This window comes from Ovis canadensis, chromosome 2, assembly GCF_042477335.2.
Source record: "Ovis canadensis isolate MfBH-ARS-UI-01 breed Bighorn chromosome 2, ARS-UI_OviCan_v2, whole genome shotgun sequence".
NCBI lineage: Eukaryota > Metazoa > Chordata > Mammalia > Artiodactyla > Bovidae > Ovis > Ovis canadensis.
The window spans coordinates 237,284,715-237,309,715 of NC_091246.1; the positions used below are offsets into that span (position 1 = coordinate 237,284,715).

Sequence of the window (25,001 nt, forward strand, 5' to 3'; positions counted from 1 at the left end):
TTTGGGGGGGCAAATTTCGGATGTTCCTGGCTCTGGGTTAGGCAGCACTGACCTAACACTGACCACAGCCGTCTCCTGAATCAGTAAGATCTAAAAATATAACTCAGCCATTCCGTTTTCTGACTCAAATACCCTTCAGCTTCAGATAGGTTTTCTTTCCTGTTTGATGCCTGAAATGAGGGCATAAACAAAAGCACTTTGGATGGTACTATGTCACATGAGAAGCTTAAGCTAAGAAGCTAAAGACAGAAATGCGTCTTTGTCAGGTGGCCAAGCTGAGAAAAATGATGTTTCCTAAGAATGCACCAGATAGACCAAATAAGAAATCACTCCATTTTCATAATGCCAAGAAAAACAACTGTTTCTTTCCCTTCTTAAAGTCGCTCAAAGGATTTAGATGAGCTTTATCTGTTTGTTTCAAAAGAAAACTTGAAGTCACTGAGAATTTTCTGAGAAATTGTCTCTTTCATAATAAAAAGAACAAAACATTTATCAAATTTTCAGCACAATGAATTTTTTCATTTTAAAAACTGAGGTTGTAGTATAACTCATCCTAGTAGGGAGGAAAAAGTTGTCTGTTGCTTGAAGGGAAACAATCACAGACACCAAATAGACTAGTGTAATCATATTTTATATGAGAAACATAATCTTTCTCTTAGCAGTATACCTTGTATTTATGCAACATTTTACTTTTTTTCTCAAAAAATTTTGAAATAATTCTCCCATACATCTTTATATTTATTGAAAAAAAATTCACAATTTCCCATTTATTAACTGTACCTTTTCTAAAAAGGAAAATAAGACAAGCATTACTAGCCCATTTTGGAGATATGAGCACTGAACTTCAGAGATGTTCAATTTCTCTCACAAGTTCACAAAACATGAATACCTATAGAAAAGTCAGAGGAAGGAGCAATGTCTCTTGACAGCTAACATAGAACATTTTGTACAATCACAATGTGAACTGGTGCGTGTGCTTGCATGTGTGTGAATCTGTGCAAAAAGTTCAGTAGAGAAGGCTGATGCTGTGCAAAGTGCTAGAATCCCTTGTTGTTTTTTGTTAGCAAACTTCAATCAAAAATTCATCAGAAGCAGAACCATTATTTCAAGTTAGTGTGTTTAATCAAAGAGAGGATTATAGAATCAGCTTAGTGGGTAAAACTGCATAAAAAGCGACTCCAAAAACTCCTTTTTCCTCCAAGGGAAGAAATTGACACGTTTTCATTTTAATCCCAAAGGGTAAGATTCCCAGGGAACATGACAAGAAAAAACAAACAGGTGTCTGCCTGTTTGAATATTTGGCAAAGAATCATTTCATTAAAACAAAAGAGCTTTCCAAACAAAATAACACAAATTTAAACAATCCTTACATGTGAAGGAAGGCTCAGCGGAAGGGAGGCATTCCTGTACCACTCATCGAAAAGAAAATTTGGCCCAGCAGCTGCCACCTCTGATACCTGCCTGCTTCCCCAAATGAACCAGGAAGGCAAGAACAGCAGCTTCAATAATTTTTTTTTAATTTGAAGTTTTTTTCAAATCCATCAGAAATACTTAGGTGTCTTTTATGTGGTATCCATATGCTTTCATGACAGCAAAAAATAACTTCAGCCAGGCAGGACCTATGATTCTAACTCTGCAGGAAGGTCCTGCTTGGTAGGCAGCACAAGGAGAATTTTCTGTGTCTTTATCAGTCCTGAAGCTTTTCGTTCCAGCTGGGAACAGCCATCTGAACCGTGTTTCAGAGCAAAACAGGATGTTTTAGAGGAAAGCCAGACTCAGAAATCACTCCATCCCCTCTTCACTGATAAGACTCAAAGAGGTTATGGTGCTAATTTAAGGTCACATAGCTAAAAATAACAGGGACAAGACTGGACTTTCATCTTGGCATCCTTCAGACTCTACAGCTCTATTAATAACATCAAGCCAGCCACCTGGTTCAAATCCTACACTGACTAGCAGGGTGACCTTGGGGCGGTCATTTAACTTTTCTGCACTTTATCTAAATAATGGGGATGGTTCCAGCATCTAGCTCACAGGACACTAGGAGAACTTGGGAGCTATATCTGTAAAGCCCCTGGAATAGCACTGGCACATAGCAAGAACTTGAGAAAAGAGTTAGCAATCATCATCATCGTCACCACGTCTCTGTAGGTTGGATTTCCATATACATCTTTAGAATCCATTGGATCCTTAGGGTTTCATACTTTTCAGTCTGTTCTAACACTTTAAAAAAGATGTATCTTAAGATGTATCGCAAGTCTGGACAGGGTCTTGCATGGCTTGAACCTCTAGCCAGTACCAATGGAAAGAGCACCTAGGCCATCTTATCAGCTTGCCTCCATGTGGACAGAAGGGAAAGAGGGACAGATGACGCTTGACAGCAATCAAATATCAAAAAAAACAGAATCAGACCATTCATCACCAACCCTATGAGGCAGATCCCATCCTCAAAGACGAGGAACCTGAGACGTGGCTTAGATTGCCTGTAACAGGAGGTTCAGTGGGGGCGGCTCAGCTTCAAACCCACAGATTCTCCTTCACATTATTCACACCAATTCCCAGAGCCTGGGTATTTCCGTCACCAGCTGATCCCGGAAGCACTGCCTGGAGCCATGGCCTTGCCCGAACATCAGCCAAGTGACCACACAGAAGCTGAAGACAGCCTTACTCCATTTTAAGCCCAATTAGTGGTTCATGGCTTTCTTAACCTTGCAACACATACCCAAAATAGAAGGAGAGGGAGGAGGGAGAGGAGAAGAGAAAGAAAGGAAGGAAGGAAGGAAGAGAGGGAGGAGGCAGGGAGGAAGGGAATCTCAGAGTTAGGTTCGGTGTTTCCATTGCTGACATTATTCTCTGTAGCTGGGGGAGGGGTGACACTCACTGTCTAAAGAATTCTCTTCACGTCCAGGTAGAATTCCATATTCAATTTATCCAGCAAGCGTGCCGGTCTGTTTCAGCAACCATATGGTCTGCAACCGCTAACATCCATTTCCCTATCTGTAATTGAGTATGTGTAAGGGGCTTTTTCCTCTGTTTAACGTCTCTATTCAGATTGCCTTTTTCCTCCCTCAATAGAAAATGAGTCTCGAGTGTTACTGCAAGATAATGAAAGATTCAGTTAGAATTAACAGGAATCCATTTGTTATGGGTTTATAAGAGTCCGAATCATCTCAGTTAAGTTCTCCTGGGTAACCAAGTCAGATCAGGTTCCAAATTTGCTAAGCTTTCCTGTTAGAATTACAGTAACTCCAGCTCTCTTCAACTCAGAACTCTGGACAGCCAGTACAGCTTCTCCTCACATTCACACAGCTAAGAACTTCTCAGATCAGAGCTAGAGATCTGACTGTTTTGACCAACTGTTCTGTAATATTTGTGCATCAGTTCATGACTCGTCTCTGAATAAACACAATCTATGTCAAACCCCACTTTAGGACAAAAAATATTTATGCTTCTCTGTGAATCATCTTTAGGAAGAACTAAAGAGGTTTTTCTCTCTCTTAAAGATTTCTTATATTTTTAGAGTTACCAAAAGAATAAGTCCCAGAGTTGGGTTAAATTCCCTATGTTCAGTCTCCTCCCATATACTTAAACTGATGCGCACTCTAACCTACCTTCTCCTGTGCATCGCTACTACACTCTGAGTCCAAATCAACTATTTCTTTCAAGGACAGATTGCAGACATGGAAATGTGAGAGTGGCTTGATGGAAGCAATTAGGCAACTCATTTCTCCAGTAAACACCACACACATCATCAATCAACAGGGGAGATCAGTGAGCAGGATTTCGTCCTAATGGCTCATATGGCTCCAACTGGCATCTCCCCAGAGAGTCCTCATTCCCCAAATTTACTCCCAGGTTCATTCACACACTCATCATTATCCCCTCTTCATCCTGTCCTCATGTCATCAGCTCATTGGAACCAGCTAACAAAGAGGAGCACAAAACTGGAAAGATAGGGTCAGCTTGACAATTTGCTACTACCCAGAAGGAAAAAAAAAAATTCTAGAAAATAGCAAAAATTGTCTGTCAAGGTCAAGCTTCTCAGTCCTGTTCACCTCTAACTAAAAAATATTAAAGCCTAACCCACCCTATCCTATCAAACCACATCATACCACATGTGGCCTCTTCACCACAGGAATAAAAGTGCATCTAAGCATTCTCAAAGTAACTTTTGGGGCATTCTATCAGATTTACATGAAATTAACTCCTCCCCTCCAAATGGAGGGAAGAAAGCACTTGATTCCAATTATGTTCCACGTTCACTTGGTTTAATTTCATCATTTCAGATAAATCCACTCTTTGCCCCTACCTTGGAACCAAGACATGGGGGTTTTCTACCTGCACACCCAGGGCTGCCAAGTCACCTACTGAAAACGTTGGTGTGAAGAGTTCAGTAGGTTTCACGGAGCTTTTAACATTCTTTAAACCAGCCTCGTTTATTATCTGCCAAATTCTTCTCGAAATCCCAAACCCACAGGCAGTAGCTGGCCATCTCCCATCCCTCGCCTGGCCCCATGCTTCCTCGAAGCTTCCCTAAGCCTGGCTGCCTGCCCTAAACGTGCGCCTCTAGGAGAGCCGGCCGGGAAGGCTGCGCACCAAGCCCCACTCGCCACGTCCCCTCGAGTGTTTCCTACGGCTCTAGCACTTCCTCCTGAGCTCAGAAAGGGCTGGCCGCGGGGAGGCAGCTGACCTCTCCATCTCCAGCTGCCTTGTCAGAGCCCTCAAGGGGATTGGAAAGGAAAGGAAATGCCCGACCACCGGGCATGGAGCCTGCCACTCCCGGGCGGTCTTACAGCTCATCCTCAGGTCCAGCGGGACAAAGAGTAGGGGTCACCTAGACACGAACATCCCGCCAGGGTCGCTCGAAGGCTGGCCCTTCTTTGCTGCCAGGGCGGGCACCAAGACCCGGCTCTAGCGGAGGGTGGCTCGGCCAGGGCGAGAGGGGCGCGCCACTTGGTGGTTCATGGTCATGCCAGAAGTATGAGGGCCAGGGTAGCCACCAGGCCCTGGAACGGAGCGCCCCGAGAGCCCCGGGCTGGCACGGCCGGAGAACCAGGATAGGCAGAGAAGAGACACTTGCAAGGTCGGCCAGGGGTCCGCGTCCACGCGAGCCAAGAGGCCACTTCCATCGCCCACCCCAAAAAGGGAGAAGCTTGGGTCAGGCCCCTGGAGCCCCGCACTGGACAGCGCGCAGTGGCCCGCGCCGCGCCCGCCGCGCCCGCCGCGTCCACTCACCTGGCAGTTGGTGCCAGAGACCCCAGCGGGGCAGGTGCAGCTGTAGCTGGGCTCGCCGGCGGCGGCCGGGGACTGAGGGTCGGGCGCAGGGAGCTGGGAGCACACACCCCCGTTCTGGCAGGGCTGCGCGCTGCATGGCCCCGGCACGGGCAGGGGCGCAGCGGGCACCGGGCTGGCCAGGCAGCCGCTGCGTGGCCCCGCGCCGAGTAGCAGCAGAAGCAGCAGGGCGGGTGCCGGGGTGCGGCGGGGCGGCATGGCCGATGGAGAGGGCGAGGGAGCGGGAGCTGGGGCGGCGGCGGCGCTGGCGGCGGGAGCCGTGGTGCTAGCGGCGAGAACACAGCTCAGTCCGGCCGGGCGCCTCCTGCAGATGCGGGATGAGCGGTTCCCGGGGCAACGGCGGGCGGGGCCTGTGGGCGGGGCCAGCGGGGGCGGGGCTCCGGGCGGGAAGGGGAGGGAGGGAGGTGGGTATCCTTTCCCCCAAACCAGGAGTTGGGGCAGGCGGAGCAGAGAGGCCGACAGGGGGCCCCCAGCCACGAGGGGTGCGGTCAGAGTAGGGGGTGTGTCCAAAAGCGGCTCTAGGGGACAGCGGTGGTGATGTGGGCCTGGCGGGGAGCTCGGAGGGGCTCGGGAAGAAAAGAGGGGCGGACGGGGTCAATGCCAGCGCGGGGAGGACTTTACGGGCTTCCAGGTGCCGAGCAGCGCGGGCCCGCCGCGGGGCGAGCAGGTGCCGGACTGGCCGCAGCCGCCCGCGGCCCCTCCGCGCGGAATCTGCGAGGCCGTAGCGGGGACCGGCCTTACCTCGTTCTCGGGGCTCCTTCTCCACCCCACCGCCCGCCACAACACTCCCCCCGACACACACAGCCCTCCCCGCGCCGCCTCCCAACCCCGGCGCCCCGACACCCGCAGATCGGCGGGGCTGGTTAGGAAGTGACCTTGTGTTCTGCGCCGCGCTCCCCGGGGCCCCTGTCCTTGGTGCTGACCGAGAGCCTTCCCTTTGCCGAGGGCGGAGCCGGCCGCGCCTCTCGGAAATGTCTGGCTGTGGAGTGGGAGAGCTGAAAGAGGCCTCGGGATCAGGGTGTCCAATCCTGCCTTTGAACCGAGGAGGAAACTGAGGCCTAGTCGGGCTGGACTAGACCCCAGTGGGTCACTTGACTCCCAGCCCAGGACACGGTCGGTTTTCTGAAAGAGCAGTTCAGAAGTGCAGGTTCGCAAAGGTTCTGCCAGGGTTTACTATGGAGCCCTGAGTAAAGGGAATGTTCCTCCCGACCTACTTGGGTAGGGGGGACGGAGAGGGGAGGGGGAGGCTCCTCTAAACGTCCGAGTTAGGCTGACTCGTGCTTTGACCGCTGGGCGGTCAGGATCCGCCGAGGAGATGAAGCCCACCTTGTCTCCCCATCTGACCTTTCACAGCCTCTGCTACGGATGGGCTCCCAGGAGCTAGTCACCTTGTCTTTAAGGTGGCCGTGTGAGAAAAGAAAATGGGACCCTCTTGGATTAACAGGATTGCCCGAACTGAATTAACAGTTCGGGTAAATTTTCTAGACCACACAAATAAAGTTTTACAAAAGCTGAGCAAGTAAGAAAGTAGAGATGACGCGTGAACCCAGCATGAAGGTTCCACAGATGAGCAGCCAGGGGCTGATAAAAGTCTCCAGTGAAAACAGGAGCCAAGCTGCCTGGCCTCTCCCCAACTTGCTCAGACACACGAGCAAGTGTCAGGCGGTTGTGCTTTAGAAGATGTCTAAAATCCATGTGGCTATTACAAAACAAATCAGTGAAACCCAGACTAATCTGCCTGCAGCTGGAGAACTCACACCTCCAAGTGGACCCAAACAGTTATTGCATTTCCCTCACACCTGCTGTCTTCTAGCCCAGAACTCCTGTTTAAAAAAAAAAAAAAATCTTAATTTTGTGCCGCACCAGCACCCTCTGCTGGTACTCCTTTCCTCATTTAGGTGTTTCTGTGCCGGTGGAGTGCCGCATTCTTTCCTGAAACTAACTCTTAACCTTAAATTCTGGAATAATGAACTAGTGCTGCTCATTCGTTTCCATCAACACACACACACACACACACACACACACACACACAATGAAGTGTAAGGTTGTGAGCTAATTAAAATCACACTTTAGTTTGCTATATTTTTGCCTAACCAACTCTCTTGGGGATGAATTTCATATCACTTTGAACTATGAAAGAAGTAACTGGTTTTATTTTCTGAGTGCTGATTTCCGAATTTTCAAGCTAACACTGAACTTTTATAAAAATATATTCTTTCTGTCTTTATCTTTAAAAGGCATATTATGAAAGAGACACTACAAGACCATTTTTATCCAAGTGAAAAAAGACTAAATCCAGCCCTCTTGATTGTAAGAGGAACTATGCAATTATTTCTGGACAGTAAAACATGGTATTATGTGCCCTGGCTGCAAAACATCCACACACTAAATACCATGCAAGTGTTCACTGTTATTATTGCTGTTGTCTCTCGTGGAGAAATGGGTCTTTTCTTTGGTTCTGAAGGTTGATTTGGTGTTTGGCTGACAGTTTCCACCCATTGGCAAGACCTCTAAATACCTAACCAAAGAGCCTAACTAATATATTACTATGTCTTATTAACATAGTTATCAAAACAATGCTGATTCTATGTTTAAACAAAAGCTCAAAGTTCAATTATCCAGACCTTTGGTTCATATTATTCCAAACTTAAAAACATCTAATCTTCTCACTAGCTCACCTTATTTCCTTTTTTGATAGAGATCCTACTTTAAAAAGTCAAAGGCAAAATACCCAGATAACGTCTAGATTTCAGCAAACCATGTGGTAGAATTTCCCAAGATCCTCTCATGGAGAATGTGGATATGAAACCATTGAACAACTGTAGTCTGAACATACTAGTCAGCAAATCACTACCAGGCTAGAGGAAGTTTTTAGGGAAATGCCATAGACTCTCAAAATTTGGCAACTAATACAATTCATATCAGAATCAAGATATAAAAATATTTCAACCAGTTAAAATACTGAACTAAAATAAAGAAAAAGGAATATTAATGAATGACTGTGTGTTTGGCCTTAACTGCTATTTGCCAATACTTTTACCTCTATGCCTTCCAAGAACTTCTTTGTAGGGTTGTACTTTTCAGACCTCTTGCAGTTAGGTGTAATCACATGACTTGTCTTGGCCAATGAAATGTGAGGGAAAATAGCACACACCACTTCCAGATGGAAGCCTTTAAAATCCAGTGGAAATTCCCTGGCATCCAGTGGTTAAGACTTGGTGCTTCTACTTCAGGGGATCCAGGTTCAATCCCTGATAAGGGAACTAACGTCCTACAAACTGACATGCGGCCCAAACTAAAATAAAATCCAGTGCATGACTCGTAACCATGGTGACCCTTAAGATTCTGAAAGTTGGAGACTATGTCCCTGAGCAGGGGCAAACGTGGTGAAGTGATGGGAACCTGCAATAGACATTGTGATGTAAGACATAAGCCATTGTAGTGTTAAGCCCCTCAGTCCCAGTGATGTTAAGTAACTCCAGACCACACACAAGAAAATGTCAAGGCAGGACTGACTGTTCCCAGTAGGGCCATGCAGCTCAACCAACTATTTTCAGTGTGATCTTTCTGCAAGATAAAAGGCGCATCCAGTTATGGATTCCAAGGTCTCTGAATTTGATGGAACAGAGACATTTTTAAGAAACAGTTTGGCTCATTTCTTTTCCAGAGTGATAGCTCAACTCAATATACTTTCGATGTTACAAGAATGTTACAAACCCATGCACGCATGATTCTTTTTATTTTTTGCCTTTTGTCACAACAGGAGAAACACATCTTCCCAGGCCAGCCCAGGTTCCTAGGCAGCCACTTGGGGATCACTTGCCTCAGTGAGAACAACACTCATTGTAATAGTGAGGTTCCCAGGTTCCAAACTCCAGAGGATCCTGTGGGAATGCTAACCTGACATATGGTGTGATGGTCCGTAGACTCAGAATCTTGTATTTAGAACAATCTGCAAAGGCTACCTGGTATGACCTCCCAGGGTTTGAACTAAGGTCCAAGCAGGAACACTTATGTGAGGTGGTATATCACCTTCAGCTCACCTGGGGCTCCACAGGCACTATCATACAGGCATAGCTCATTTCATAAGTAAAGCACTTTGCTTTACTGTGCTTCACAGATACTGCATTTTTTACAAATTGAAGGTTTGTAGCAACTCTGCTTCAAAAAAGTCAATTAGCATCATCATTTTTCTAACACATTTGCTCACTTCCTGTCCTTGTCACACTTTGGTAATTCTTGCAATATTTCAAACTTTTTCATCATTGTTGTGTTTGTTATGGCGATCTGTGATCAGCGATCTTTGATATCATTACTGTGACTCACCAAAAGCTCAGATGATATTTAGAATTTTCTACCAACAAAGTATTTTTAATTAACGTATAGAGGTTTTTCTTAGTCATTATGCTATTATACACAACAGACTACAGTATAGTGTAACCATAACCTTTATATGCACTAGGAAACCGAAAAATTCCTGTGACTTACTTTATTGTGATATTCACTTTATTGTGGTGCTCTGAAATGGACCCTCAGTAGCTCCAAGGTGTGCCCACATGCATCTATTAATGATTAAGCATTTACCACCTCATTCAAGGAACTGAAGTTTTCTGCAGTCATCAGCAAGTTGGACCCTATGCCTCGCACCAGAGTTGCCTGTCGATGGTGACATCATTACTGCTGCCTCTTTCCACTTTCAGTTATCCGCTAAGGTTACACAGTATATTCTTGCCCCCTGCAGAGGGTGGGCCTGGATGCTGGATTGAACCTGGAGTCAGCTTGAAAGAAAAAGTCAGCCCCACAACCCAGACAGGGGACACATTGCCTGGTGTCAATGTTCTGCCATAGAGAACAGCACCAAACTGCCTACTCCGACCAGAACAGTAGTATCAGGACCCACAATGATGCCGAGCAAATTAGGCTCTTTGACCTTTAGATGCCACGTAATATGGAGACAGAAATACCTTTGCTGGAGGAGGTCAGTAAGAGGATGTGACGCTGATTGAGCAGAACAGGGCAATGGCTCCTTACTCCCTCCTATCCTTGAAGTATATTTCCCCACACACCCACAGGAAGCCATAATGTCTCAAAGACAGAGACTTGAGAGAGGAAAGTGCTGTTGAGATCATCTGGACCAAATACGAGACTGAACTGAGTTAAGGCCTCTGTATCAACTTGGAAGATTCTAGTGGTGGGTGCATGGATCTACTTGGTCTTGAAGTGCCCAAGACATGCCTCATATGTACCTTCTCTTGCTTATTAATGTTGCCATTGGCCAATCCAGAGTGGTCCGCCTCCACTCCTTTCTCTGCTTTGCCTTGCCCTCTGAGTTATAGGGCCAGTTTCACATTTCACCCAAGAAGTCTCTGATATTTTGAACCAATATTATAATTTATAAAGATGTTGGGAGAATTAAACGGGATGATAAGAGCCATTAATGTGGTTAGTTCAGTTCAGTCACTCAGTCGTGTCCAATTCTTTGCGACCCCGTGGACTGCAGCATGCCAGACTTCCCTGTCCATCGCCAACTTCTGTGAATATGGTACCATTAATACGGTAATAAGCATTAATGTGAGTATATTTCACATATTATCTCTTTGAATCCTAATGCTAGCACAATGAGGTACAAACCAGGATTTGTGCCCAATTTTAAAAGGACAAAATTGAGGGGCAATGAGATTAAGTAAAAGATCTAAAGACTTCTGCCCAGGGATGCAGCACGTGAGTTCAGTGCTGATTAGGGCCAACTCTTCCTCATGGTCGTGTCCAGGTGGACAAGCTCAGCTTCTTCACTGACCAGTACAAGCCTTTCAGAAAACTTGATGAGAAAGCCTCACTGCACTAGGACCAGAATATTTAGAAAAAGATCTAAAGTCTTACAACAAGTAGAGTGGCCAGGACTCACAGAGAGGATTCTGGCTGAAGAGCCTGCACTTTGCACTCTGCATCTGTTATATGAATCTCCTGCAATGCAGGTCTGATACAGGGGAGATACTGCCATATAAATATATATGTGCCTGTGTGTGTGTGTGTGTGTGTGTGTGTGTGTGTGTATGCTGTGCTATGCCAGTCATTCAGTCGTGTCCGACTCTTTGTGACCCCATGGACTATAGCCTGCCAGGCTCCTCTGGCTATGGAATTCTCCAGGCCAGAATACTGGAGTGGGTAGCCGTTCCCTTCTCCAGGGGATCTTTCCAACCCAGGGATCAAACCCAGGTTCCCCCGCATTGCAGGCAGATTCTTTACTGTCTGAGCCACCAGAAAAGCCCATAAACACACACACACACACACACACGGTATATGGGCTTCCCAGGTGGTGCAGTGGTAAAGAATATGCCTCCCAATGCAGGAGATTCAAGAGATGCGGGTTCGATCCCTGGGTCAGGATACCCTGAAGGAAGAAATGGCAACCCATTCCAGTATTCTTGGCTGAGAAATCCTATGGACAGAGGAGCCTGATGGGCCACAGTCCATGGGGTTGCAAACAGTCAGACACGACTGAGTAACTGAGCACACACACAAACATATATGGTATATATGTATGTACACATGTATATATGCGTGCATCTGTGATGTGCGTGCATCTTATCTCTATATCATGCATGTTTCCTATATGGATGTGCATGCGTGCTAAGTCACTTCAGTAGTGTCTAACTCTGTGGCCCCATGGACTGTAGCCCAGCGGGTTCCTCCATCCATGGGATTCTCCAGGCAAGAACACTGGCGTGGGTTTCCATTTTCTCTTCCAGGGGATCTTCCCAACCCAGGACTCAAGCCCACGTCTTTTAAGTCTCTTTCATTGGCAGGCGAGTTCTTTACCACTGTCACCACCTGGGAAGCACTCATGTATGGATGTTCGATGTGCATTATGTATGCGATGGCATGTGTCTATGACGTATGTACTGTATGTATGTATCATGCATGTGTATGAGTGAACACGTAATTCGTGCACAGTGACTGCTGGGCTTTGGTTACTGTTGGCGGAGGCTCCGGAAGGTTTAGTCTATTGCTCACTTGCGTTCCTTGTAAGATGCACTACTGCTCCTGCCTTGCAGAGTCACAGGCTGTGAAAGTGGGCTGGGACTTTGACCGTCTTTTCTGAGGAGTAAGATGAGACACTGAGAACATGAACCTGCTCCAGACTGCGCAGCGCAGAACCCGAGCGAGGCCCCAGTCCTCTGCGCTCCGCAGCATATGCTCCTGCAGTGAGGCTCCTTCCGCCTTTCCTCCACTCTCAGTATTTCCTGCTTACATGTGTGAAAGCAAAAGTCACTCGGTCGTGTCTGACTCTTTTGTGACCTCAGGGACTGTAGCCTGCTAGGCTCCGCTGTCCTTGGGATTTCCCAGACAAAAATACTGGAGTGGGTTGCCATTTCCTTCTCTCAGGGATCTTCCCGATCCAGGGATCGAGCCTGGGTCTCCCGCACTGTGGGCCGATTCTTTACCTTTTGAGCCACCAGGGAACCCCATTTAAGAGGCAATCAAATCAAAAGGCAATGTAAAAATGTACTACTAACTACATGGGAGTTTTAAGTGCCCTTGAAGAGTCTTCACAAAGGGTAAGTATGATTTGCGTACATTCCAGTCATAAGTACCAGAACCACTTACTCTTTTAATTAGTAGCACCCTTTTTGTAATTAGTCATTGAAGTGTTTTAGCATATGTGCTGTGTGCTTATTCGCTCAGTTGTGTCCGACTCTTTGTGACCCCATGGATTGTAGCCCACCAGGCTCCTCTGTCCATGAGGATTCTCCAGGCAAGAATACAGGAGTGGGTTGCCATGTCCTTCTCCAGTGGATCTTCCAAACCCAGAGATCGAACCCAGGTCTTCCATATTACAGGGAGATTATTTACCATCTGAGCCACCAGAGAAGCCCATTTTAGCATATATATCCAGGTTATTTCACTCTGAATTATCATTGAACAATTCCTAAATGCCATGTTTAAGATATGCTCACATTTACTTTCTTCCCACTAGATTTGTCCTGATTTGAATTCAACCACTATTCTAGCAGCTGTTTAAAACAGTTTTAATTTCTTTTACATTATTACTCTAATATTGATTTGATCTAGGGCAAGTTTAAATGAGAAGTCTTGAGTAAAAACACAGCAAGGAAGCATATCTTTCCTCTATAAATATTTCATAAAGCACTTCAACTACCACCAAATGGAAATCAGATCTTTTCACAAAGACCCCTGAGAACATGAGAATTATGTTAAACTCAATAATTGTTTTTAGTTTCAACTTGCTGTTATTATGACAAATGTACCATACTGGAAGACAGGACTGTTTTCAAGAAGGAATCCACAGCTACTGGCTTGAAAATCAGGAGGTTCAATTCCAAACCTCCCCTTTGCTCCTAAATTCACTCCAGGACCATGAAATAGAATGCCATGATATAGCTCTAATGCATTCCCCCATGGCAATGCCCACATTGGCTTTGCTGACATAAAAAAACACTTCATATTTTCAGTTCCATATGGAAGATTTTTTTCTTAATGACTTAAACAAATTAGGAGAAAATGTGTAGGATTCCCTTTTTTCGTCTCCATCACAAGACTCTATCAAACATTTTGATCTTTGAAAATCTAATAAGTGAAAAAAAAAATCCCAGTGTACTTTTCAAATGTATTTCTCATCATGAATCAAACTTAACATCTGTTTGTATACTTCAGAGACATGTGTATTTTCTTTTCTGTGAGCTGATTATTCTGAGAACCAAAACCATCCACCTTCATACACAGCTTGAACCTGAGATGAAACAACCCCCACACACATATACACACCCTACAATCGCAGTGTAGACTCCACAGACTTCGCTATTCCCCTATCTTCCCTTGCATTGCTTTACTTTTCCAAGACATGCCTTTCCAGGCTAATAACTTGATTATCCATTACAGAAACTTCTTGAAAAATCCATCTATTCTATAATAAAAACCACCAACACTTCAAGCTCTAAAACCCTTTGCCTCAAAATACTCGGCTTGCTGCTTCCACCTACCCAAATCCTGGTGTATCACAAGTCTCACTCAATCCCCACTAAGCCCCTTCATTGAAAGATTTGCCTTAAACCAAACTTTAAATCTGCTGCAGCATCCAGCTTTTCCTCTCCCCGTCTAAGACCATTGCCAACACTCTGCAGTGCAGAGAACTCCGTCTCTGAACCACTGCCTGTTCTATTGTGTTATTAGCTTCTTTGTCTTTATTTGTAGGAGCTGGTTCATGAAGCCAAAAGAAACCCAACTTGGCAGCAGGAACACGAAAAAGAGGGAGCTAGAAAGAAACAGGATTGTGGGCCATGATTTGGAGCTTAGGTTTTTCTTCTTTCCTTCCAGAGGGGAAGCCAAGGAATGATGCAATTGAATTAGCATCTTAAGAAGATCAGTGTGGATGGAGAGACTAACTGCCAAGGAGAGTAGACAGGGGAAGTGCTTGTTATTTGATTGTTGTTATTTAGTTGCTAAGCCGTGTCCAACTCTTTTGCAACCCCATGGACTGTGGTCCGCCAGGCTCTTCTGTCCATAAGATTTCTCAGTCAGAAATACTGGAATGGGTTGCCATTTCCTTCTCCAGGGAGTCTTCCTGACCCAGGGATCGAACCCGCGTCTCCTGCATTGGTAGGCGGATTCTTTACCACTGAGCCACCAGGGAAGCCCCAGGGTAAGCAGTAGAGGGCAGCTTAAACTAGGAGCCTAGCAGTGGAGATGGAGAGAGCAGTCAGGTTTGGGATGTATTTGCAGCATGGAAGACACTTTGAATGCACTGGCTGGGGGTTGTGACTGAGAAAGCGGAGTCAAAGATGACCTCCAGATGTGGGCCCTGAGTGAAGTGAAAGTTGCTCGGTCGTGTCCGACTCTTTGCGACCCCATGGACTATATGGTCCATGGAATTCTCCAGGCCAGAATACTGGAGTGGATAGCCTTTCCCTTCTCCAGGGGATCTTCCCAACCCAGGGACTGAACACAGGTCTCCCACACTGCAGGTGGATTCTTTACCAGCTGAGCCACAGGGAAAGCTGGATAAATGGAGTTGCCGTTTCCTGAGATGGTGAGCCGTTAGGGGAAGAAACGGTCAGGGGGATCGGGGGGTGGGGTGTTGTGATGGAGGTAAGGAAGTAGATACTTCACTAGGGGGTGGTTGGGCTACCTTTACCAGCAGTGTTGAGTGACAAGTGATGCTGCTGCTGCTGCTAAGTCACTTCAGTCGTGGCCTACTCTGTGCGACTCCGTAGATGGCAGGCCACCATGTCCCCCGTCCCTGGGATTCTCCAGGCAAGAACACTGGAGTGGGTTGCCATTTCCTTCTCCAACGCATGAAAGTGAAAAGTAAAAGTGAAGCCGCTCAGTCATGTCCAACTCTTAGCAACCCCATGGACTGCAGCCTACCAGGCTCCTCCGTCCATGGGATTTTCCAGGCAAGAGTAATGGAGTGGGGTGCCATTGCCTTCTCCAGACAAGTGATGGGTTTGAGCTAAATAAGGGCATAGCTAAATGTTAATTTCTATCTCATGTCCCATACATAAAGTGTTTATCTACTTCTGATTATTTTATCAGTAAGGATAAATTTGACCCATGAATTACTGTTTTAAACCCACAAAATCATATTATGAGGTCCATGTAGTACTTTCCTATCACAAATTTCCAAAAATAGTGCCCCGGTTCGGACTCATGTCCTTACCCAGCAAACCTTGTGCTCTTATCAAAAGGGCAGTGTGTCCCTTTGCGTATCTGTTAGAAATCTTTTCAAAGACACTAATGAAATAAGAGGAGGTTGATTTGGGGGAAAAAAAAAAAAGAATCTAGAAAATCTTAGGTTAGCTGCTCTCCAGGTAAAATCAGCAACTCAGAAGATGGTTTGTGCACATTCTGTTTTTGCTGACAGTGCACACGAGAAGGCAGATTTATTTTATATAGAATGTAATTAAGTCATAAAGAAAGGCTAAGGGGTGGGTAAACGGCAGGAGTTTTTCTCTGTGAGTCTTGAGTGCTCTAGCTTTCCTGGGCTGGCGTCACTGCCTGGTCGTTAGCTGAATCACTAAGTCCGCGTCACCATCGATGTCATCACAGCATCATGTGACCTTCTCTGTGTCAGGGGATAGGACGTAGTCCCAAGCATCCGTCAAAGATGTGAATATTAAAGAACATTAGTATAACTGTGAGCCATACCAACTGTGATATTTTTCTCAAGACTAAACCAATTTATTTAGATACAAATGTCACAGACTGATTAAAAACTACTCAGTAGCAAAGATTCTATTTGCCCCTGAGATAGAAATTAATAGGCACAGGCCAGACAACATTTATATGTGCATGACAGCTCGTCAGAGGCGCACAGCACAGGCTCAGGCGTTTTTCTGAATGTACAAGTTAGCCCAAGGTGAGCCCGCCCCCTCGTCTATGGAAAACTGCTTAAATGAATGCTCATAATTTCAGCTTTTACTACATTGCTTTGTGAAACACTCAGGATTTTGTATCATCGTCCTAGTTATCAACTACGATGAATTTTTAGAAATCCAGTATTTAGGAATTTAGGAATTCACCACATAATCCAGGGTCCATAGGATATTTTTTAATTCCAGGAAAAAAGAAAACCAAATTTTTTTTCTTGGTGCTGACTCATGCTTACATTCTGGGAATAAATCCCAAAGGACCATGGATGGAACTAAATGCTTTCAAGCTGTGGGGTCTGAGCAGGGCTCAGGGATGGTGGCTGGGGGCATCTTACTGGTTACAAGGTGAGCTAAAGGTGAGGCATTCAGGAGACAAAGAGTCCAACCAAAAGGTCAGTTCGTGTGTAACACAGGGAGCTCAACTCAGTGCTCTGTGACAACCCAGAGTGGTGGTTATGGGATGTGGGGTGGAGGGAGGTTCAAGAGGCAGTGGACATATATATACTTATGGCTGATTCATGTTGTTGTATTCTTACTGAAAGAGTGTGTGGGTTCTGGCTGCTTGCCGCTCAAAAGCCAATAAACAGGCCAGGTGGGTGGAAAGAAAAGTTTGCTTTATTTCAGATGCTGGCAACTGAAGCAGGGGGAGGGTGGCAGATGTTTGTCCAAAGGCCACTACCCCCAGTGCCCCACTCACCAACAAGCAGGGGGGTGAGAGCGTTTATAGACAGAGTTGGGGGTGGGTGGTGCTGCCTGCAGAAACAGCACAGTCACCTCTAGCAGCCGTCTTCAAACTGGTCACCAGTAGTCTCATCAGTACCAAAAAATTGATGCTTTTGAACTGTGGTGTTGGAGAAGACGCTTGAGAGTCCCTTGGACTGCAAGGAGATCCAACCTGTCCATCCTAAAGAAAATCAGTCCTGAATATTCATTGGAAGGACTGATGCTGAAGCTGGAACTCCAATATTTTGGCCACCTGATGCAAAGAACTGGCTCACTGGAAAAGACCCTGATGCTGGGAAAGATTGAAGCAGGAGGAGAGGGGACAACAGAGGATAAGATGATTAGATGGCATCACTGACTCAATGGACATGAGTTTGAGCAAGCTCCAGGAGTTAGTGATGGACAGGGAGGCCTGGCGTGCTGTAGTCCATGGGGTCGAAGAGTCGGACATGACTGAGCAGCCGAACTGAACTGAACTGAGTCTGATCAGCATCAGCTTGGCTGTTTTAGGTACAGTTAATCTTCATGTTCCAGGATCCATTTGTTCCCATTTCTTTACTTCCAATTCTCAGAACTGTGGCAGCTCATATCCTGGGTACAGCCTGGTCATCATGTAGTTAACTTTACCTGGTATTCTGGTATCTATAAGACAGCTCACAGTATATGGCTCAGAATGTTGTCTATAACCCTTGAGAAAGAACTAAAGGTCCTTGACTGTGTTTAATACCTACGTTATTATTATTTAGGAACTTCCCTGTAGATCATATGGTAAAGAACCTGCTTGCAATGCAGGAGACCCGGGTTCAATCCCTGGGTCGGGAAGATCCTCTGAAGAATGGAATGGCAACCCACTCCGGTATTTTTTGCCTGGAGAATTTTATGAACAGAGGAGCCTAGTGGGCTACAGCCCATAGGGTTGCAAAGAGTTGGACATGCCTGAAGCGACTCAGCATGCACACATTAAAAATTTTTAAATTAAAATTTAAAAAATTAAAAATTAAAATTAAAAAATAAGAGGAGAATTCAGAAAAGGGGAATATTCCAAAGGCAGATAAATATTTGAAAAGAGGTTCATCAGTATTAGTCATCAGGGAAATGCAAATTAAAATAAAAATTATTACACATTTCACTGGAATGGCTAAAATTAAAAAGACTGACAATGACAAGTATTGACAAGGATGCAGGGCAGTGAGGACTTGCAGACACTGCTGAGGGGATGTAAATTGGTATGACCACTTTGGACAACTTTTTAGTGGTACTTGCTAACATCAAACACAAACATTCCCTGTGACTTGGCCATTTCACTCCACGATTTTACTCACATCCCACAGAAATAGAGATCAAAGGTTCCAAAAACCATGTTCATTGCAACTCTGTTTGTAATAGCCCCAAACAGGAAACAACCGAAGTGTTCATCCAGTAAATAAATGAACAAATTATGGTATATTCATTTCCTGAAATAAAAATTAACAAACTATAACTCCATGAAACAACATAGTTGAATCTCAGAAAATGTAGAACAAAATTAATACATAATGTTAAAAGTCAGGGGTTTCCCCTGGTGGCCTAGTGGTTAAGAATCTGCCTTCCAATGCAGGGGACAGGCGTTCAGTCCCCGGTCAGGGAGGATTCCACATGCTATGGAGCAACTAAGCCGGTGCACCACAACTACTGAGCCCCAGTGCCTAGAGCCCATGCTCCACAAGAGAAGCCATCGCAATGGGGCGCCCACACACTGCAACTACAGAGGAGCCTGAGTGCCCCAATGAAGACCCAGCGCAGCCAAAAATAAGTAAATAAATACACCTTTAAAAAAAAAGTCAGCTTAAGGGTGTCTGGGTGTCTTAGCAGGGAGGGAAGAGCTGACAATGGGAGGAAGGAATATCAGCATTCTGGGGAGCTGGTGTTGCTTCCATTAAAAAGTATATTTATTTATTTTTAGTTATTTAGTTGCAACGGGTTTTCTTTGTGGCATGTGGGATCTAGTCCCCTGACCAGGGATTGAACCCAGGTCCCCTGCTTTGGGAGCTCAATGTCTTATCCACTGGACCACCAGGGAAGTCCCTGTAGCTTCCATTTTTATGTGGGTCATGGTAACATATGTGAGAATTCATGGAGCTGTGTCCCCTTATGATTTGTGTACTTCTCTGTGTGTTCATTTTACTTTGATAACAATTTTTTAAGTTTAAAAAAATTGGAGGGAAAACCTATAAAGGGTAGTTTCAAGGTCCTGTAAGAAAGCCCCAATGACCACACAGATTTTTCCCCATTTGTTGAACTGAGCCTTCTGACTTGACCACTAGATTCTTTCCTTTAAACTGTTTCTCTATGCAACATACATGAATTCAACAAATTGAGAACTGCCAGAATACAAAGATGAAAATGATTAAGAATTCACACCCTAAGGAAGCAGAACTGCTTTCTCATTCCACACTCTTCTGAACATTTTACACACATCTTCTCGTGTAATCCACGTCTTTTCTTTCATTCTCTCAATAATGAAGTTTGTAAGTCAGTGGCAGGGCTCATACTCAGGCGATCTGCAGAGCAGACATCTGCCTTGTACACCAGGCTCAGCTATGCGTCATGTTTACTGTGGTAACTCCTGCTAACCCATAGCAGACATCAATAATCAATCACGATGCTCTTCACTCCCAGGCCGCGATGTGGGACTCCCCGGCCTCCCATCAAAGCTCCCTTGACAATCATGACAGCACAATGAAGATCAGCCCATGGGATGTCATTTCTCTGCTGTTCTTGATGCTTTGTTACTTTGTCCCTCTTCATTTGAAAATATTCTTGGAAAGATTGTTTATTTGCCTCTGTCCATGAATGGAGAATTTGAGAGTAAGTGTGGATGAAAGAGCAGAGCAGAAAGCAGGCACTCAATACAGGTCAGGAGCTTTCAGGGGGTGCTGCAAGGTGGCTAAGGCCCTGCAGGAAATTTATTTAACCTACTATATTGCCTTAAGTAGAATTAGCCTTGGAAATAAAACATAAGCTGATAAATTAATCCTCCTGGAAATTAGGGGCAACTGAGAGAGTCGGAAGTCATCAGTGTGAATTTAAGTTCCAATTATGTGCAAAAACTCTGTGGTGTTAAAAACCCAACTCCTGATGTAAGCAGAACACCTGATCAGTTCTCAAGTAAGAGGATATGATCTTAGGAGGCCTTGGCCTGCAATGGCTTGGAGCAGGGCTTCGGACCAGAGACTGAGGCTGGCTCGTGGCTGTGAAAGCACCAGATCCTAGCCACTAGACCAGCGGTCAGCGACAAGGGCCCTGGCCCTTCAGCTTTGCAGAAAAGAATTTCCACAAAGACAATAATGAAGCCAGTCAAGTATTTACTAGGAGGAAAAGAGTACAGTACTTGTAGACAAACACACGGGCAGACTCAGAGGGCGAGTCCCTAAGTTGCTAAGTCTCACCCTCGAGGTAGTTTGAATTACTTTTATGGAGTATTTCTTTTGGGCTTATGGGATGTTCCTTTGGCCAGTCATCATGATTTGCCCGGTTCACAGTCTATATTTGGAGTATCTCAGGATCCTCCCATGTGTGCAGGTGCATCTCCTAGTCAAGATGGATTCTACCACAAAGGCCTATGGGTAGAACATCTCTTGACATGACTCCCCTTTGGCTTCCAGGGAGCCTTATCTGCTCGTGTGTGGTTGGGGGGTCTCCTGACTTCAGGAATGAACCTCCTCCCTTAACTGTCCTGCTATTCTTGTCTTGGAGTTTTGATCAATAGAGAATGAATCTCCAATTGCTTTACCCTGGAGGGGCTGAACTTCCTCCTGCCTCAGATTTACCAACACAGTCATTCATCTTTCATTATTTATGTTGGTGACTGACCCATCCTATCCACATGTAATCTGAACTCAGCCGAGCAAGAGGCTGCTTCCCTCATCTAATGAGACTTCTCTTTCTGGGGACTGACCATGCTCTGTCCCCAGAAAGACAGGCAACAGGACAGTTGTTCCAACACTAAAGGTAAACAGTAAAGATGTCACAGCTCAGGAACTTCCCTGGTGGTTCAGTGGATAAGACGCTGTGCTCCCAATGCAGGGGCCCGGGTTCAATCCCTGGTCAGGGAATTAGATCCCACATGCTGCAACTGAGACTTGGTGCAACCAAATAAATATTTTAAAAAGATGTCACAGCTTAGTGTGGAATTCAGTAGATTTTTTTTTTTGCTTCCTTGTGTATATAAAAGGGCAAAATACTTCCAAAATATGTTTGAAAAGCTTTCAAGCTCTTGCTGCTGCTGCTGCTGCTGCTGCTGCTGCTGCTGCTGCTGCTGCTGCTGCTGCTAAGTCACCTCAGTCGTGTCTGACTCTGTGCAACCCCATAGATGGCAGCCCACCAGGCTCCCCTGTCCCTGGGATTCTCCAGGCATGAACACTGGAGTGGGTTGTCATTTCCTACTCCAATGCATGAAAGTAAAAAGTGAAAGTGAAGTCACTCAGTCATGCCCGACTCTTAGCGACCTCATGGACTGCAGCCTACCAGGCTCCTCCATCCATGGGATTTTCCAGGCAAGAGCACTGGAGTGGGGTGCCATTGCCTTCTCCAAGCTCTTACTAGGTCACTTTAAATGTGATTTTCTGTATTTTGCAGACTTCTACTTCATTGATCTATAGGATTTCTGGCCAGAAATACCTTAGACTAGCTCATTAGCACTATTTCCATGGACATTAAAATTGAAGCAGAAAGAGGGACCCAGTCAGAGACACATGACTTAGAAGAGCAGGTTATGCTGCCTTCCGACTTTCAGTTGGGGATGAAGAAAGTTGCCTGCCGTTGTTGTAGTAGTTCAGTCATTCAATTGTGTCTTCATTCAATTGACTCTTTGAGACCCCGTGGACTGCAGCACACCAGGCTTCCCTGTCCTTTACCATCTCCCAGAGTTTGCTCAAACTCATGTCCATTGAGTTGGTGATATCATCCAACCATCTCATCCTCTGTCGTCCCCTTCTCCTGCCCTCAATCTTTCCCAACATCAGGGTCTTTTCAAACGAGTCAGTTCTTTGCATCAGGTGGCCAAAGTATTGGAGTTTCAACTTCAATATCAGTCCTTCCAATTAATATTCAGTGTTGATTTCCTTTAGGATTGACTGGTTTGGTCTCCTTCCAGTTGCTTGCCGAATCAGTAAACAACGGATGTGGTGTCCACCAATCCATCAACCACTACAGTCAACATCCCCCAACACCCCCGCCTCCTCAGCACTGTGCACCCTGAGGGGATTCAGGATGGAAAAAAACAGGGTACTTGCCTTAGATAGCTAAAGTGCATATCAGAAGAATGATTTCAATGAGCTCAAAGTCTTGCATATTCCCATACAGAGAAACACACTAAATCCATTAACTTGAGATGTCTAGTTTTTCTTTAATTAACAGTCATCCTTTGATGCCGACCACCTGGTTTCTGTTGAAAAAACTTCTATATATCTGGGCTCCTCCCTCCCTAGCCACCTCAGAGCTATCTGAGAGGCTGCCTCCCAGGGAAAGTCCTCAGAAAGTCTGTCAAAATATAATTCTCAGCTTTTAGGTTAGGCGTTTTTTTCTGTTGACCACAGTCCAGGAGCCTCTATACCTCCTCCTCTATGATCTTCTAACCATGAAAAACACACATGTGTATGGATGTGCACACACACACACACACACACACACACACACCACTTCCCAATCTACACGGAGGGAGTTTGCAGGAGACCTGGAAAACAGAAGATCTCTGTCTTTAGCACCTGTCCTCTGTGTCCCCTACCCTCTCCTCCTGACTTCTCAACAACCCCCACCTCTACTCAGGTCAGATTCTCATTCAGAGAATTTCCTTCTGGCTAAGCAAAGAAACAATTGAGTGAACTCTACCTATCTTTCTGATGGTTATGTTATGTGCATTAAAAAAAAGAAGTTAGGTAGTACACACATACACACACCATTCTCACCATAAGAACTGCTCCCAAAGCGTGGAATTTTAGATACAAGCAAAGAAGTTATTACAATCAAACCTCCGTATGTGTGGGTTATACATGGAGAGGCAACTTTGCTAAATAAAACATCTCATATAAGGGACCAGCATCTGCAGATTAGGGTGTCCCTAGGTGGGGAGGGGTCCTGGAACCAACTTCCAGTGTGTATCAAAGGATAACTGCACTTTTATAGTGAGGTGGGGGGAACTTCCTGTTGTAGCCACACATTCCGGGAAACAAAATCACTCAGAAGGACAACGCAGATAGTGAAGTACAGTTTATTACACCAGCGGGCTCAAGGTAGTCTCCTCTTAGCCAAGGACCCCGACCAGTTTTTGTGAAAACCTTATATACCCTAAGTGTATAAGGTTCCCTGAAACTAGTCTGAACAAAGGAAAAGGAAAGATACAATCAAAGTTAACCTGTGATCATATGCCTTAAGCCTAGGTAGTTAACAGTGGACAATTATCAATAGACCTGTGGTCAGACCTCAATAAGCAAAATAGATGTATGATTCTATTTGGTTGCACAGATAATTAGGGTATTCTTTTAGGCAATGGAGAGCCCTAGGGCTCTTCCTTCCAGGGGCCTGGTTTTCCAGTTGGGAGGGACTGGGGGCAGGAGGAGAAGGGGGCAACAGAGGATGAGATGGCTGGATGGCATCACTGACTCGATGGACGTCTGAGTGAACTCCGGGAGTTGGTGATGGACAGGGAGGCCTGGTGTGCTGCGATTCATGGGTCGCAAAAAGTCAGACACGACTGAGCAACTGAATGGAACGGAACTGATGTCTTTTCCATAGATACTGGGCATATAGCTCAAAGCCCACAGTCCGGCCCAAGATGGAGTCCTGCTTTCAAGATAGAGCCTGTTCTGTTTCCTCCTTCATTTCTACAAACTGCTCCTACTATGGTGGCTTTGGTCTACAAATTCAACTGTATTCACACCCACCCTGTGATCTATCCCCACTTCTTCACACACACACATCTATTACCTAATCACTGTTGAAACATTTCTGAAATTGTGGAATAAGGACGTCAATCCATGCCTCCATAAAAGCAATGAGAACACTGGGGAAATTGTCAAAAACAAGTTTTTTAGAACTCTGGAAATTAACCAAAGATGTGCAACCATCAAGAAATACTTATTTAAGGAAGCCTGCTGAGTCTCAGGAAGAGCGATGAGCTTTGTCTTTTCCTTGCCCTAGTCCTGTCCCCATTTCCCCAGCTCCCCTGTAGCCTTGAAAACTAACAACCCCACAACTACGATCACTGTGAAGATGATCAGCCTTGCAACCACTGGAGGGACGAAAAAGTGTCTGGAGCTCCTCTAAGCCTAACCCCAGAGAACTGTCTCCATTTGACCTACCTAGAAGCATCCTGAAAAGTACTCTTCTCAAGGTTATCACTGGGTGACCTTACTCAAAACTCACTCTGTTCAAACAACCCTACTCCCAGGGCATTTGCAAACAAGCAGAAGATAACATATGTCAGTTGTTTAACACTGCAGATGCCTGAGGTAGAAATAGCACTTGGGACTGACTGAAAAACTTTTTTAAAGCTGGGAAATGAGATGCCCATGTGTTTAGTCATTTCAGTCGGGTCTGACTCTTTGCGATCCTATGGAC

At 45.4% G+C, this 25,001-nt stretch overlaps 1 protein-coding gene and 1 non-coding gene across 2 annotated transcripts in view; one reads left to right on the forward strand and one right to left on the reverse strand.

Annotated features, from left to right (window-relative positions):
- The window catches only part of DNER (delta/notch like EGF repeat containing), a 379,213-nt gene extending 373,641 nt beyond the window's left edge, over nt 1-5,572 (reverse strand). Inside the window, exon 1 of the mRNA XM_069578468.1 lies at nt 5,236-5,572. Within this exon, the coding sequence (XP_069434569.1) occupies nt 5,236-5,490 (255 nt within the window). The 5' untranslated portion in view covers nt 5,491-5,572. The remainder of the gene's footprint in view (nt 1-5,235) is intronic.
- Nucleotides 5,573-21,427: 15,855 nt separating this feature from the next.
- On the forward strand, nt 21,428-21,499 carry TRNAG-CCC (transfer RNA glycine (anticodon CCC)). Its single transcript has one exon. It is a non-coding gene; the product is annotated as a tRNA-Gly (tRNA).
- Nucleotides 21,500-25,001: the final 3,502 nt, after the last annotated feature.